Here is a 13069-nt window from a genome sequence, read left to right on the forward strand (position 1 = left end):
GAAACCATCACCAGACTGACTGAGGCCGGATTTGCCTACTCTGAAATGATCTATGGATGAAGAATAATGCAGACACCTTAATCAATAGCCCTGTCTTCCAAGCTAAACCTATAAAACCCCTTGCTCTCCCCTCTCAAGTCAGGACATAGTTTTTTGTCTTTTGTTTTTTTTTTCGTCTTTTTGCCATTTGTTGGGCCGCTGCCACGGCATATGGACGTTCACAGGCTAGGGGTCAAATCGGAGCTGTAGCCACCCGCACATGCCACAGCCACAGCAACACGGGATCTGAGCCGCGTCTGCAACCCACACCACAGCTCACGGCAACGTGGGATCCTTAACCCACTGAGCAAGGCCAGGGTTCAAACCTACAACCTCATGGTTCCCAGTCAGATTCGCCAACCACTGAGCCACAACAGAAATTCCAGGACATAGTTTTGAGGCACCAGCCTGCTGTGTCCTCCCATGCCTGGCAAAGCAATAAAGCTGTTCTCTCCCTCAAAAATCTGTCTCCGAGACTTAATTGGCGCCAGTGTACAGGGAGTACATTTTCAGCTACATTACCACTGAACCACAATGGGAAATCCTATCCTGTCTTCTAGAAGGAATAAAAATGACGGAAGGGACATCATCCACTTATTGTTCAGGAGGTGACCCAGAAATCGTAAATTTCACATCTCATATTCCACTGGTGAGGCTTACTTGTCTGGTCACACCCAACATTACGGGAGACTGGGAAATGTAGCAGCATGCCCATTGCTCTGTTAAAATTTAGGGTCAGGGCTCATAAAATTAAGACAAAAGGAAGAACTAATACTGGTAGTTCATAATTTCCACTGCATAGGATTTTAATATTACCTTCTGGTTCTGTATATCATCTTGCAACACTCTTACTTACAGTGTTTTCAAGTTCAAAATAGTTCATCTTCAGAACAATTTTTCATATGCTTAAAAATCAGAGCAAATTTTTTATTAAATAGTGATAATTTATTCATTTCTTTATTGCATACTTGATGGACTCAAGGCTTACATAATGCTCTACAAATGCAATAAAGATGGTTCTTGCCATCCAGATACTGAGCTTTAACAGGGAGAGCACTGGTGATTACAGAAAATGCCCCTTAATGCTAAGCATGACAGCAGGGCAGTGAGGCAAACACCACTCTCAGCCAGTAACCAGGGAGGGTATCACTGAAGAGGTCATCTTGGACCTAGGTTTTGTAGGATGGCCATGATTTTGATTAGTGTCAGTATTATGAGAAGTCAAAGCAAAGCTATGAAAGCAGAAAAAGATAATTTCTAATCTAACAGGAAGGGAAGATTCAGGCTGAGGGCAATGAGGGGAAGGCAGGAAGCCAGATCTTGCAAAGGCCTTGAAACAGAGCCTGGTATGATATTTCTGAGTTTTGTTTTGATCTCTTGCTTTTGGGCTGAGGGTGAAGTGAAATGGAAAGGTCTTTATCCTCTGAAGGTCTTGATCATGGCAGTATTTGGGAAAATTCTTTGGATAGTGTTAGGACAAATAAAATGGAGGTGGGGAAGGCAAAGCTTTGCAGAACTTGGATAATAAAAACCAGGTGGATGGACCCAGTGAGATTCTCATACTAAGGGAAGTAAGTCAGGCAGAGAAAAACAAATACTATATGAGATCACTTATGTGTGGAATATAAAACATGACACAAATCAACATATCAATGAAACATAAACAGACTCACAGACATAAAGAACAGACTTGTGGTTGACATGGGGGAGGGATAGATTGGGAGTTTAGGATTAATATATACACACTACTATATATAAAATATATAGTCAACAAGGTCCTACTGTATAGTACATGGAACAATATTCAATATCCTATGATAAACCATAATGGAAAAGAAAACGAAAAAGAATATATATATATATATGTGTAACCGAATCAATCACTTTACTATACAGTAGAAATTAACATATTATAAATGAACTTTAATTCCACCAAATTTTTTTCTAAAAGACTTACCTAGGGATTTCTGTGTCTTGTTAACTCCATAAAAAATATAATTCTGAACATCAATGTGAGCAAGTAGAATTTTGACAAGATTGAGAACAAGAAGTGGAGAGAGAAGTAGATCTGCTGTAACAAAGGACCACTCACTGGGGGTGTGGATGGGGGCTAACACAACAGTAATATGTTGTCTCACAGCCCTGAAGGCTGGAGATGCAAGATCATGGTGTCCACCAGATCGTCCTTCTGAGGCCATGAGGATGGGTGTCCACCCCAGCCCCTGTCCTGGATTTGCAGGTGGCTGTCTTCTCCATGGTCCCCTCCCTCCATAGGTGTCTGAGTCCAAATCTCCCCTTTGCATAATGACACAAGTTTTGCTGCCTTAGGGCCCATCTTAATGACCTACTTTAATCTGATTACTTCTGAAAGGCTATCTTCAAACGATGCCACACTCTGAGGTAGGGGTTAGGACTCCAGGACATATTTGGGGGAAACAGTTAAAACCATAACATGTCTTATGGTCGTTAATATTTACATGGTGTCTCCTTCATGCATGGAATGTCCAGATTTCTCCCTTCTTTCTTCCCCCCTCTCTCCATCATTTCTTTCTTTCCTTTGTTATTTTTTTATTTTTAATTTTTTTTTCTTTTTGGGGAAGCACCTGTGGCACGTGGAGGTTCCCAGGCTAGGGGGTTGAATTGGAGCTACAGCTGCCGGCCTATGCCACAGCCACAGCAATGCCAGACTGCTGATCCGAGCTACCTCTTCGACCTACACTCACAGCAATGCCGGATCCTTAACCCACTGAGCAGGGCCAGGGATGAAATCTGCATCCTCATGGATACTAGTCAGGTTTGTTATCCCTGAGCCATGACAGGAACTCTATTCTTTTTTTAAAAAAAAATTTATTAAAGTATAGTTGATTTACAATATTGTGCCAATTTCTGCTGTACAGCATAGTGACCCAGTCATATATATATATGTACATTCTTTGTCTCATACTATCTTCCATCGTGTTCTATCCTGAGACAGTGGATAGAGTTCCCTGTGCTGTACAGTAGGACCTCATTGCTTATCCATTCTAAATGTAACGGTTTGCATCTACCAACCCAAATTTCCCATCCATCCCTTTGCTCCCTTGGCAACCATAAGTCTGTTCTCTGTGTGAGTCTGTTTCTATTTTGTAGATAGGTTCATTTGTGCCATATTTCATTTTATTTTGTTTTTGTGTGTGTTTTTAGGGCCACACCTGTAGCACATGGAGGTTCCCGGCTAGGGGTTGAATCAGAGCTGTAGCCGCCGGCCTACGCCACAGCCACAGCAACTCAGGATCCGAGCCATGTCTGCGACTTACACCACAGCTCACGGCAACGCCAGATCCTTAACCCACTGAGCAAGGCAGGGGATTGAACCTGCAACCTCATGGTTACTACTCGGGTTCGTTAACCACTGAGCCACGATGGGAACTCCTGTGCCATATTTTAGATTCCACATATATGTGATATCACATGGTATTTGTCTCTCTCCGACTTACTTCAGTTAGTGTGAGAATTTCTAGATGCGTCCATGTTACTGGCAAATGCCATTATTTCGTTCTTTTCATATTTCTTCTTTTCATCAGGGCACTAGTACTCCTGGATTAGGGGCCTAACCTTTCCCAGTAATGACCTCATCTAAACTAGTTACATCTGCAAGGATCCTGTTTCCCAATTAAGTCACATTCTGAGTTGTGACAGTCTAGGACTTGCACACTTACACCTTGAGCTTGGTCACCAGCCTTTATGCTTTTGCTTGCACTAACACATCTCTAGTGACACCACAGTCTTTGACCACTTTAATCATCAAATTCAGCTTAAAAACAGGGTGAAAGTTATTTCCCTCCTGCTCCCCACCTCAATGCTGTTAAATTAACCATTTATCCTTCCTGCTGTTTTCCATGCTGTCTTCTTTCCTCCTTTTGTTCTAAGTGGGACTTACTATGCAAACTGTCTTAACACTCCCTTTTTTTACCTAACATGTCTACATTTCTACACACGGATTTGAATCAGTTTTTAAAATAGCAGCAGGAGCTCCCTGGTGGCTCAGTTGATTAAGGATCTGGCATTGTCATTGCTGTGACAAGGGTTTGATGCCTTGCCTGGAAACTTCTGCACAACCTGGCCAAAAAAAATGAAAACGGCAGCAAAATAACGGCCTTTGTACCGAACTAGTGGATGTGGCCACCAGGTGGCATTAGCGCACAAGCAGTGTCATTGGGAGGGCCCACACAGACGTGCAGGGGTGGAAAGGCAGCCCTGACACCTCCACCTTCCAAAGGCAGGGAGAGAGAGAGTCTGGGGGGGAGACCCCGGGGGCAGAGAATGGTGAAGAGCTGCGGTGGCTTAGGGGCTTTTACAGTGCAGGGTCGGTCTTCCCCGTGGCTAGCAGGTTTTGGGTGAGGTTTCCCTGGGCAGGAAAGCAGGGGGACTCAGCTGGCTAAACATCTGATCTTTGGAGCTGAATTTCAAACAACTGGATTTGGGAGCCAATCAGGTTTTTGAGTTATTGGGTCCTGCCTGCTGTGAGGAAGAAAAGAAGATGCAATTTTGTAGGGGCCACCTTTAGTTCATCTGTGTAACAACTAGCTCCCTATTGAAACACATTTTATTAGTTTCTCCCCAGCAAAAAATTGTCACAGACAGGTCAGAAGAAAAATGACTAACCAATTTACATCCTATATGACAAAAGGCTACTTTTATTAATGTAATCAGGATTCTTGGCAAGTAGGATAAAATGGTAAAGTAGCTCAAGGTCATCCAATCAACCCTGAGAAGTGACAGACACTGGAAGGAACTGGCTGTTATAAGTGAGATGACAACTGTGCCCTGGGGGGAAAGATGGGAGCTGGTGAGGGACATGGGAGGCCGTGGCCTGGGAGGGTCTGGAGAAGCTGTAACTTAGCTCTTGCCTCCCTTACCTCACTTAGGAATGGGGAGACCCCTGGCCTCCCAGGGGTGTGAGGCACTGGCAAAGGAGACAGAAGCCAGCTAAGTAAGGAAACGATGAAGACAGGTGCAGGGTGACAGGTGCCTCCTGATCCCCTGTCAGCACAGGTCCTCTGGGCCCTGACGCCTCTCCTTGAGGTTTGACCCTCCTTGTTCTCCAACTGTCCAAAGAGGACACAGTTGAGGATGTGACTTTCAGAACTTCCTCAATACACAGTGCAGGGCAAGAGAACTGACTCCCCAGTGAAATGTGATCCTGAGGTTCCAGGAAAATACTCCTCAAAGAGAAAGTTAAAATGAATTAAAGCAGGAGTGTGGTGCAGTGGACTAATGACCTGGCGTTGCCACAGCTGTGGCTCACATTCAATCCTTGGCCTGAGAACTGCCATATGCCACTGATGCAACTGAAAAAGATAAAATAAAATAGAATAAAATAAAATAAATAAATGTGAACAGCACATGCCACCGTAAGTAGATTTATTGAAATGGATGAGCCAATATATTTTAAATGAGCATAACATGTATTCAAAAGAGTTGAAGAAAAAGGTAACAAAATGACAAGAAATTATTTTAGAAAACAAGTGATACATGATATGCTAAAAGGTTGGGAGAATAGAATTATCAAAATCCAGATAAGAGAAATCCCCATGGGGAACTGAGGGGCCATAGGGTACCAGGACACTTAAGAAAATACTAATACCTAGACACACTACAGTAAAACTGCAGAAAAGCAAAGAAAAACTATGAAAAGATTCCACACAAAAAAGTAAACCATCCCAAAGGAACAAAAATTAGACCAACATGAGACTCCTCAACAGTATTAACTGGATTCAAGAACAATGGTGTAATAAATTTGTGCTTAAATTTTTTTTTTGCATACTTCTTGCTAAGAAGTATAGCCTACAAGCACAAAGGTGGATAAATCACAATGTCACGCACTAAGAAAAATTACAGAATTTTTAAAGAAATTACAGAAATTAAGTAACCACCAGCCAGGTTAAGAATACTGCTGGCCCGGAAGAATCATGCGTGTCTGACACAGTTCCTACTGACAGAAAAGGCTTCCCCGCCCCTCCGGCGGGTTTTCCAGACTTTGGTGCAGCTAGAAACCCACTTTCGACTGAGCGCTCAGGCCTCGCCACATCCTAGCTGCGGCCGAGCGACCCAGGGGCTGCGGCCTCACCCGGTCTCCGCGGCCTCGCCCCGGCGCACAGCGGGCAGCCTCTCAGTGAACACCCCGTCCAGGGATCCCTTCCCGGTACCGTTATTCATGGTAAAAGCCACACGGCCTGAGCCGGACACTGAAGGGCTGGGCGGGGAGGAGCCCTGGAGTGCTGAGCGACTTCTGCGGGTCAAAAAGAGGGGCCAGAGCGCGTCAGCCCCGCTAGCCCACCACGTGCACCTCCGGCCCACAAAGCCCCGGCCTCGTTTCCAGGGACGCTTTAGGGGAGCGTGCTCATCCTCCCACTTCCGGTCGGCCAGGCGGCTTCTTCCGCCCCACGAGTGTTCTGCTCGAGTCGCCAGATAAGCGACCGCCGCTCGGGGAGGGAAGGTGCTGGCGCGCGGAGTCCGAGGCCAGCCCGCGAGGACGTCGCCATGGTGGGTACCGCCGGTCCCCGGAGGCTGCGGTGGGCGACAGGCAGCTGCTTGCGGGGAGGGAATAAGAGTGCTGCCCCGCGGGCTGGGTGCAGGGCCGGGCCCCATCGCCCCGGTGGGACGGCGGCAGGGTAGGAATGCGGCGGGGTCCTGGGCGGCGTTGACACAGGGGGCGGCGGGTCTGGGTGCCCCTCCTTGCCCCCGTACGGACACTTGGTTACTGTTACATCAGGAGGAGTGGGTGCAAGAGCGCTTCTGCCGCACGTATACGTGTAAAGGTCAGGTGCGCCGGGAGGTACCTTATCCATTATTCTTGCTAAGACAAAACCTCCCAGGAGCTCCCTGGGACGCAGCGGGTTAAGGATGCAGTGTTGTGACTGCTGTGGCTCGGGTTCGATCCCTGGCCAGGGAACCTCCACTTGCTTCTGGCGCCTTCAGAAACCAGAACAAAACGAAACCTAGCTGCTTCGGAAACCCTCTGTGTGGTGCTTGTACCTGTACCCTCTGGGAGCCCCTTAGAGGTGTACAATATACAAAATCTGCCTGTTGGTCTTCATCCTCCCCTCCTGGGTTGGATGTAACTCACTTATTCCAAAACTGCTATTTCTTGCTCTTTTCATTTGTGTTTAAAAACAATTCTGGATTAGGAACATGAATTGTAATTTCTCAGTTTTAAATTAGTTGCACATAAAATAAAAAGTTTATAATCTGGTAAAAAGTTATGATCTCAGTGTTTTTCTCTCTCTCTCTCTCTTTTTTTTCCTCCTTTTCATCGTATTTTTATTTTTTTTTATTATTTTTTTTTTGTCTTTTGTCTTTTTGTTGTTGTTGTTGCTATTTCTTGGGCCGCTCCCGCGGCATACGGAGGTTCCCAGGCTAGGGGTCGAATCGGAGCTGTAGCCACCGGCCTACGCCAGAGCCACAGCAACGCGGGATCCGAGCCGCGTCTGCAACCTACACCACAGCTCACGGCAACGCTGGATCGTGAACCCACTGAGCAAGGGCAGGGACCGAACCCTCAACCTCATGGTTCCTAGTCGGATTCGTTAACCACTGCACCACGACAGGAACTCCTTCATCGTATTTTTATCTTCATGTCTGCCTGAAGCTGTTTTTTCTTTGGAGTATACACGCTTGTGTAAGTTCAGGCTCTGTACTTATTAGTGTGTGCAATTGCCAGCTCTTTGTAGTTTTCTTTCCTTTTCAGAGTGGAACATTTAATAATGCAGTTATGTGTGAGTGATTGGGAAGTTGACTGGCATTTGATTGTAGTTGTCCTTGACCATCAGAACTTTACCTCTATCAAGCTGTGTAGTAGGAATATATTGCCTTGTCATAAGTCTAGAAAGCAGTATGAATCTGTTCTCATTGGCATATTTCCTGTCTTGTCATTTTTCTGGTATATCAACAGTGGCTCTGCAGCATCCTTTCTTGAAATTTTTTTTTTTTTTTGTCTTTTAGGGCTGGCATATGGAGGTTCCCAGGTCAAACTGGAGCTACTGCTGGCCTATGCTACAGCCATAGCAACGTAGGATCTGAGCTGCCTCTGCAATCCACACCACAGCTCACGGCAACACCAGATCCTTAACCCACTGAGCAAGGCCAGGGATCAAATTTGTGTCCTCATGGATGCCAGTCAGATTCATTTCCCCTGAGCCATGATGGGCACTACTGATCCTCTCTTGAATTTAATCTCAGCTTGGCACTGGAGGTTTTCCATTTAGACTTTTGTATCAGTTATTATGAACTTTCCTACAGCTCAGAATGTGGGCAGTGAGTCTTTGCCATATTATGGTCTTGGTGAAGTTACCTAACCCCTGAAAGATTCAGTTATTCTTGTTGAGGTACATAGTGCTCATCTCAGAGAACTGTGAAAATTAAATGTAACCCAGTTAGCCTAGTGTCAGATACTTTAGTGAATGTTAGTTGTTGTAATTAACTTTAGTAACAGTGTCGCTGAAAATACCGCCTCTGTACACCTGGCACCAGTTAAGTCTCCAAGACAGAGTTTTGAGGAAGAGAAAGAACAGCTTTATTGCTTTGCCAGGCAAGGAAGGACACAGCAGGCTGGTGCCTCAAAACTATGTCCTGACTTGAGAGGGGAGAGCAAGGGGTTTTATAGGTTTAGCTTGGAAGACAGGGCTATTGATTAAGGTGTCTGCATTATTCTTCATCCATAGATCATTTCAGAGTAGGCAAATCCGGCCTCAGTCAGTCTGGTGATGGTTTCTGGTTATCTTCAGGGTTATTGTTCCTTGACCTTCACTCTGGAATGAAGATTGCTTACAGGGAAGGGGTGGTAGGGAGTGTTTCAATTACCAAAGAAAACACTAGGTGCAGTAGAACTCCAACTGGAAATTAGCCATTAGTAAAAGAAAGCAATTAAGCAAGGAAGAGCTCATTTGTGGAAAGCCAGACACTAGGTAAGATGTAACTCTAACTAGAAAGTAAAAACTAGTAATTAGTGGACCAAGTCGGGGCATAACATGATGGAGACTGTTGTAACTAGTTTTTAGCTGTAACAACATTTCCTAGTCATGAATTCTTGAGTCAGCCTTTTGAGACCGAGGGAGGCATGGGAGGCTAAAGGAAAGGCCTTTTCCTTCAGAACACAAAGATTTAGGGTTTGGTACATGGTTTCAGTAGGACCCTTGGTCATTTGTGTTTCTTTTTTGGAAAAAATGTCTTAATGTCTCTTCAGGTCCTTTGCCCAGTTTTTAATCAGATTGTTTTTTGTTGTTACTGAGTTGTGTGAATTCCTTGTATGTTTTGGATACTAACTCCTTATCAGATACGTGATTTTGCGGTTATTTCCCCCAACTGCTGTAGGTCTCTTTTCATTTTTGTTTATTATTTCTTTTTCTTGTATAGAAGCTTTTTCCATTGATGTAGTCCCATTTGTTTATTTTTGCTTTTTTGCTTGTGCTTTTGGTGTCAGATCCAAGCAATCATTGCCAAGGTCAATGTGAGGGATCTTCCCCTGTGTTTTCTTCTAGAGTTTTTCAGTTTAGGCTTTACATTTAGTCTTTAATTTATTTTGAGTTAATTTTTGCAAGTCCTGTAAATTAGGGGACCTATTTCATTCTTTTGCTTGTGAATATCCAGTGTCCCAGCCCCATTTATTGAAAAGTCTTTTCCCCCTTGAGTACTCTTGGCTCCCTTGTCAAATATTTGTCGTATATACCTGGGTTTATTTCTGGATTCTTGGTTCTGTTCCGTTTGTCTGTGTTTCTGCTTTTATGCCTAGGAGTGTAATGAATATTAAAGAGATTACCTTCTAGTGAAAATCTGTTCCTGAAAGTTAATAAAACTAAAGAAAAACATTAATGAAAATCTACCTAATATAGCAAACTGTTTTGAGATAACGTTACATGACATGGTTAAAAATAAACAGTAAAATATGATTGTCCATGAAAAGTGTATTACTTTCCTATTACTGCTGTGAAAAGCTAATACACATTTATGGCTTAACACAACACAGATTCATTCTCTTTCATTTCTGGAGATCAGAAGTCCAGAAGTGAGTCTTAACTGAGCTAAAATTAAGGTGTTGGCGGGGCAGTCTTCCTTCAGGAGGTGCTGGTGGAGGTCCTTTCTCCAGCTGCCAGAGGCCATCTGCCTTCCTTGGCTCTGGCCCCTTCTTCACCTTCCAAACCAGCAGGGCAATATCTCAGATCTGCCTTAGGAGAAGCCACGCCTCTTTCTCCTGACAGTGGTCCTCTGCCTCCCTCCTAAAGAGACCCTTGTGTTATGTTGAACGCATGTGGATAATCTAAGATAACCTCCCCATCTCTAGGTCTTCAATGACATCTGTGAAGTGCCTTTTGCCATGTGTGGTGACACATTCCCAGGTGTGGGGATGGGTGGGAGGGCAGTATTTTCCCTACAACCAAAGTAAGTCTTCCTGCACCTCTTTCCTGACTCCCTGATTCAGCTGAGAAACAACCACTGTTAGAACAGTTTCTTAGATAACCATTCAGACACTTTATATGAATGTACCGGTGTATGGATGTCTTCAAACCCACCTTTTTATAGAGAGAGCTTGCTACATCCACCCCATGCCCTCTGCTGCTTTTTCCTGCCTGATCTTAGCAGTCTGTGTGAGTACATGCAGATTTAACAACTCTCTTGCTTGCGTGGACTGTAATTTAATTACCAGCTCTTTGATGGACACTTAGGCTCCTTTCATTATTTTGCTACTAGGAATACTTTTGCATTGATTATTCTTATTTATCGTGTGTGTATATTTGTAAACTAAATTAATGAAAGTAGGATTCCTTAATCAAAAGATACATAGTTTTTATTGGCATTCCGTTGGGCTCGGTGGTAATGAACCTGACTAGTATAAGGAGCAGGTTCAATCCCTGCTCTCAGTGTTCACATGAGCTGCTCTGTAGGTTGCAGACACAGCTCAGATCTGGGGTTCCTGTGGCTGTGATGTAGCCTGGCAGCTACAGCTCTGATTTGGCCCCTAGCCTGGAAACATCCATATGCCACAGGTACAGCCCTAAAAAGAAGAAAAATTCAGGGGGGGAAGATATGCAGTTTTTATCTTGATAAGAACTATCAAATTGCCTTACAGAAGATTATACCAACTTACATCCCCCTTATTAATGGGACTGCTAGCTCACCTACACCCTCCCTACTGCATTGTCAATAAATAATTTTTAAAAATCTTTTTTATGCATTAAAATTGTAGTTTATCAAAGTTTTTTTTTCTAGGGCCGCAGCCATGGCATGTGGAGGTGCTAGGCTAGGGGTAGAATCGGAGCTGTAGCCACTGGCCTACGCCAGAGCCAATAGCAACTCGGGAGCCATGTCTGCAACCTACACCACAGCTCACGGCAACGCTGGATCTTTAGGATCCTTAACCCACTGAACGAGGCCAGGGATCGAACCCGCAACCTCATGGTTCCTAGTCAGATTTGTTAACCATTGGAGCCATGATGGGAGCTCCTCAAAGTTTTAACATTTCTTTTAAGGTAGAGCACACATCTTTTCAAAACTTTAAAAACATTTTTATATACTTGTTCTGTGACTTGTTGTGTTCTTTTTCCTGTTTTAGTTTCAGGTTACTAATCTCTCATTGATTTCATAATGGTGCCTGTTACACTGTAGGTGCTTTTTAAATATCTGTTCCTCTGAGCTTAGCCCCAGGCCATTTTCTTATTCTGCTGAAGGAACTCTTAGCTTCTGTGTGGCTCTAAAGCACTCCCTTTAACTCCAGGTTATCCCAAGTTTGTACCTTCAGCCTAGACCTTTTTCCTAAATGCCAGACTCATAAATTTACTTACTTTACACCTCTACCCAGCTCTCTTAAACTGCTGTCTACAAGTGAGTTCTTGATGCCCGTCCATGAGGGCATTTCTGTCTTAGTAAATGGGAGATCTAACCATGTGGTTGCTTTGTTACAAACCTGAGGGTTCTACCTGATTCTTTCCTTTCTCTCACCATCTGTATTCAGTCCTATCATTGTCTTCAAGGTACATTTCAAACCTTGTCATTTCTCTCCATCCTTGCTGTCACCACCCTTATGCCACTCAACTGTCATCTTTTCTTAGGGACCTGAGCACTTCAGTAGTCTTGCTTCTTCTGACTCTGCCTCCTTCCAGACTGTTCTTTATACAGCAGCTCACATTATCCTTGAAAAAATGGCTGGATCTCAGGTCACTTCCTCAGGGATCTTTTCCTTATTTCCCTAAGCTGGCTGTACCTATTATGTGGTGGCCATCTTCGGGCCAGCACTTACTAAGGTATATAGCCATTCATGAGAGAGCTAGATGGTACGTTACATAGTTACTCATGAGATAACTAGCTTGACTGTAAGGAAGTCCACAAGTGGTTTTGATTCTAGAACCTCACTGCCTCTCCAGTACATGGCAATTAGATGTGCTCATTAAGTTTGTGGGTTTTTTTTGTTTTGTTTTGTTTTTTGGTCAGGGAACATTAGTACTAGGTAGAGGTGTAAAGAGTGGTAGCAGAGAATGGGAGAAGATACTGATGGGTATGTCAGTAATAACAAAATTAAGCTTGATGTTAGGCTTTTGTGTGAAAGATTAAGTCTGCATAAGAGAATTTTTACGATATTTTCTTAATGTTAAGGAGAGTATTATTTATGAGCCTCTTAAAATTATTTTTATATATTTCACACTGTTTTAAATAACTTTAAATTTTTTATTCATAGTAGTTCAGTGTGCAGTTTACACTGGGTGCTTAATAAAATATTCATTTAGAAGAGTTTCCAACTTTCTTTTATTTCTTTCACACCATTTTTTCCAACCCAGTACGAGTTTGTAGTCTCCAGGGAGCTGCACTGGAGGAGATGAGCACAAGTGTGACATGTGAAGTGCTAAGTGAGAAGTGCTACTGGGAGAAGGTTACTAACATCTGAACTGATTACGTATTGTGGGCAGCTTCAAGGGGGAGGTGAACATGAAGGGGAGGTGGTCCTTGAAAATCAAATGGGGTTCAGCAGGGCTTATGTGGGGAACTGTTAGTTTCCTTTCTG

At 43.8% G+C, this 13069-nt stretch overlaps 1 protein-coding gene across 1 annotated transcript in view; it reads left to right on the forward strand.

Annotated features, from left to right (window-relative positions):
- Positions 1-6411: 6411 nt before the first annotated feature.
- Positions 6412-13069, forward strand: part of TMA16 (translation machinery associated 16 homolog) — a 28375-nt gene continuing 21717 nt past the window's right edge. Inside the window, exon 1 of the mRNA XM_047798786.1 lies at positions 6412-6564. Coding sequence (XP_047654742.1) covers positions 6562-6564 — 3 coding nt within the window. The 5' untranslated portion in view covers positions 6412-6561. The remainder of the gene's footprint in view (positions 6565-13069) is intronic.

The sequence above is a fragment of the Phacochoerus africanus genome, chromosome 10 (assembly GCF_016906955.1).
Source record: "Phacochoerus africanus isolate WHEZ1 chromosome 10, ROS_Pafr_v1, whole genome shotgun sequence".
In the NCBI taxonomy this organism is placed as follows: Eukaryota; Metazoa; Chordata; class Mammalia; order Artiodactyla; family Suidae; genus Phacochoerus; species Phacochoerus africanus.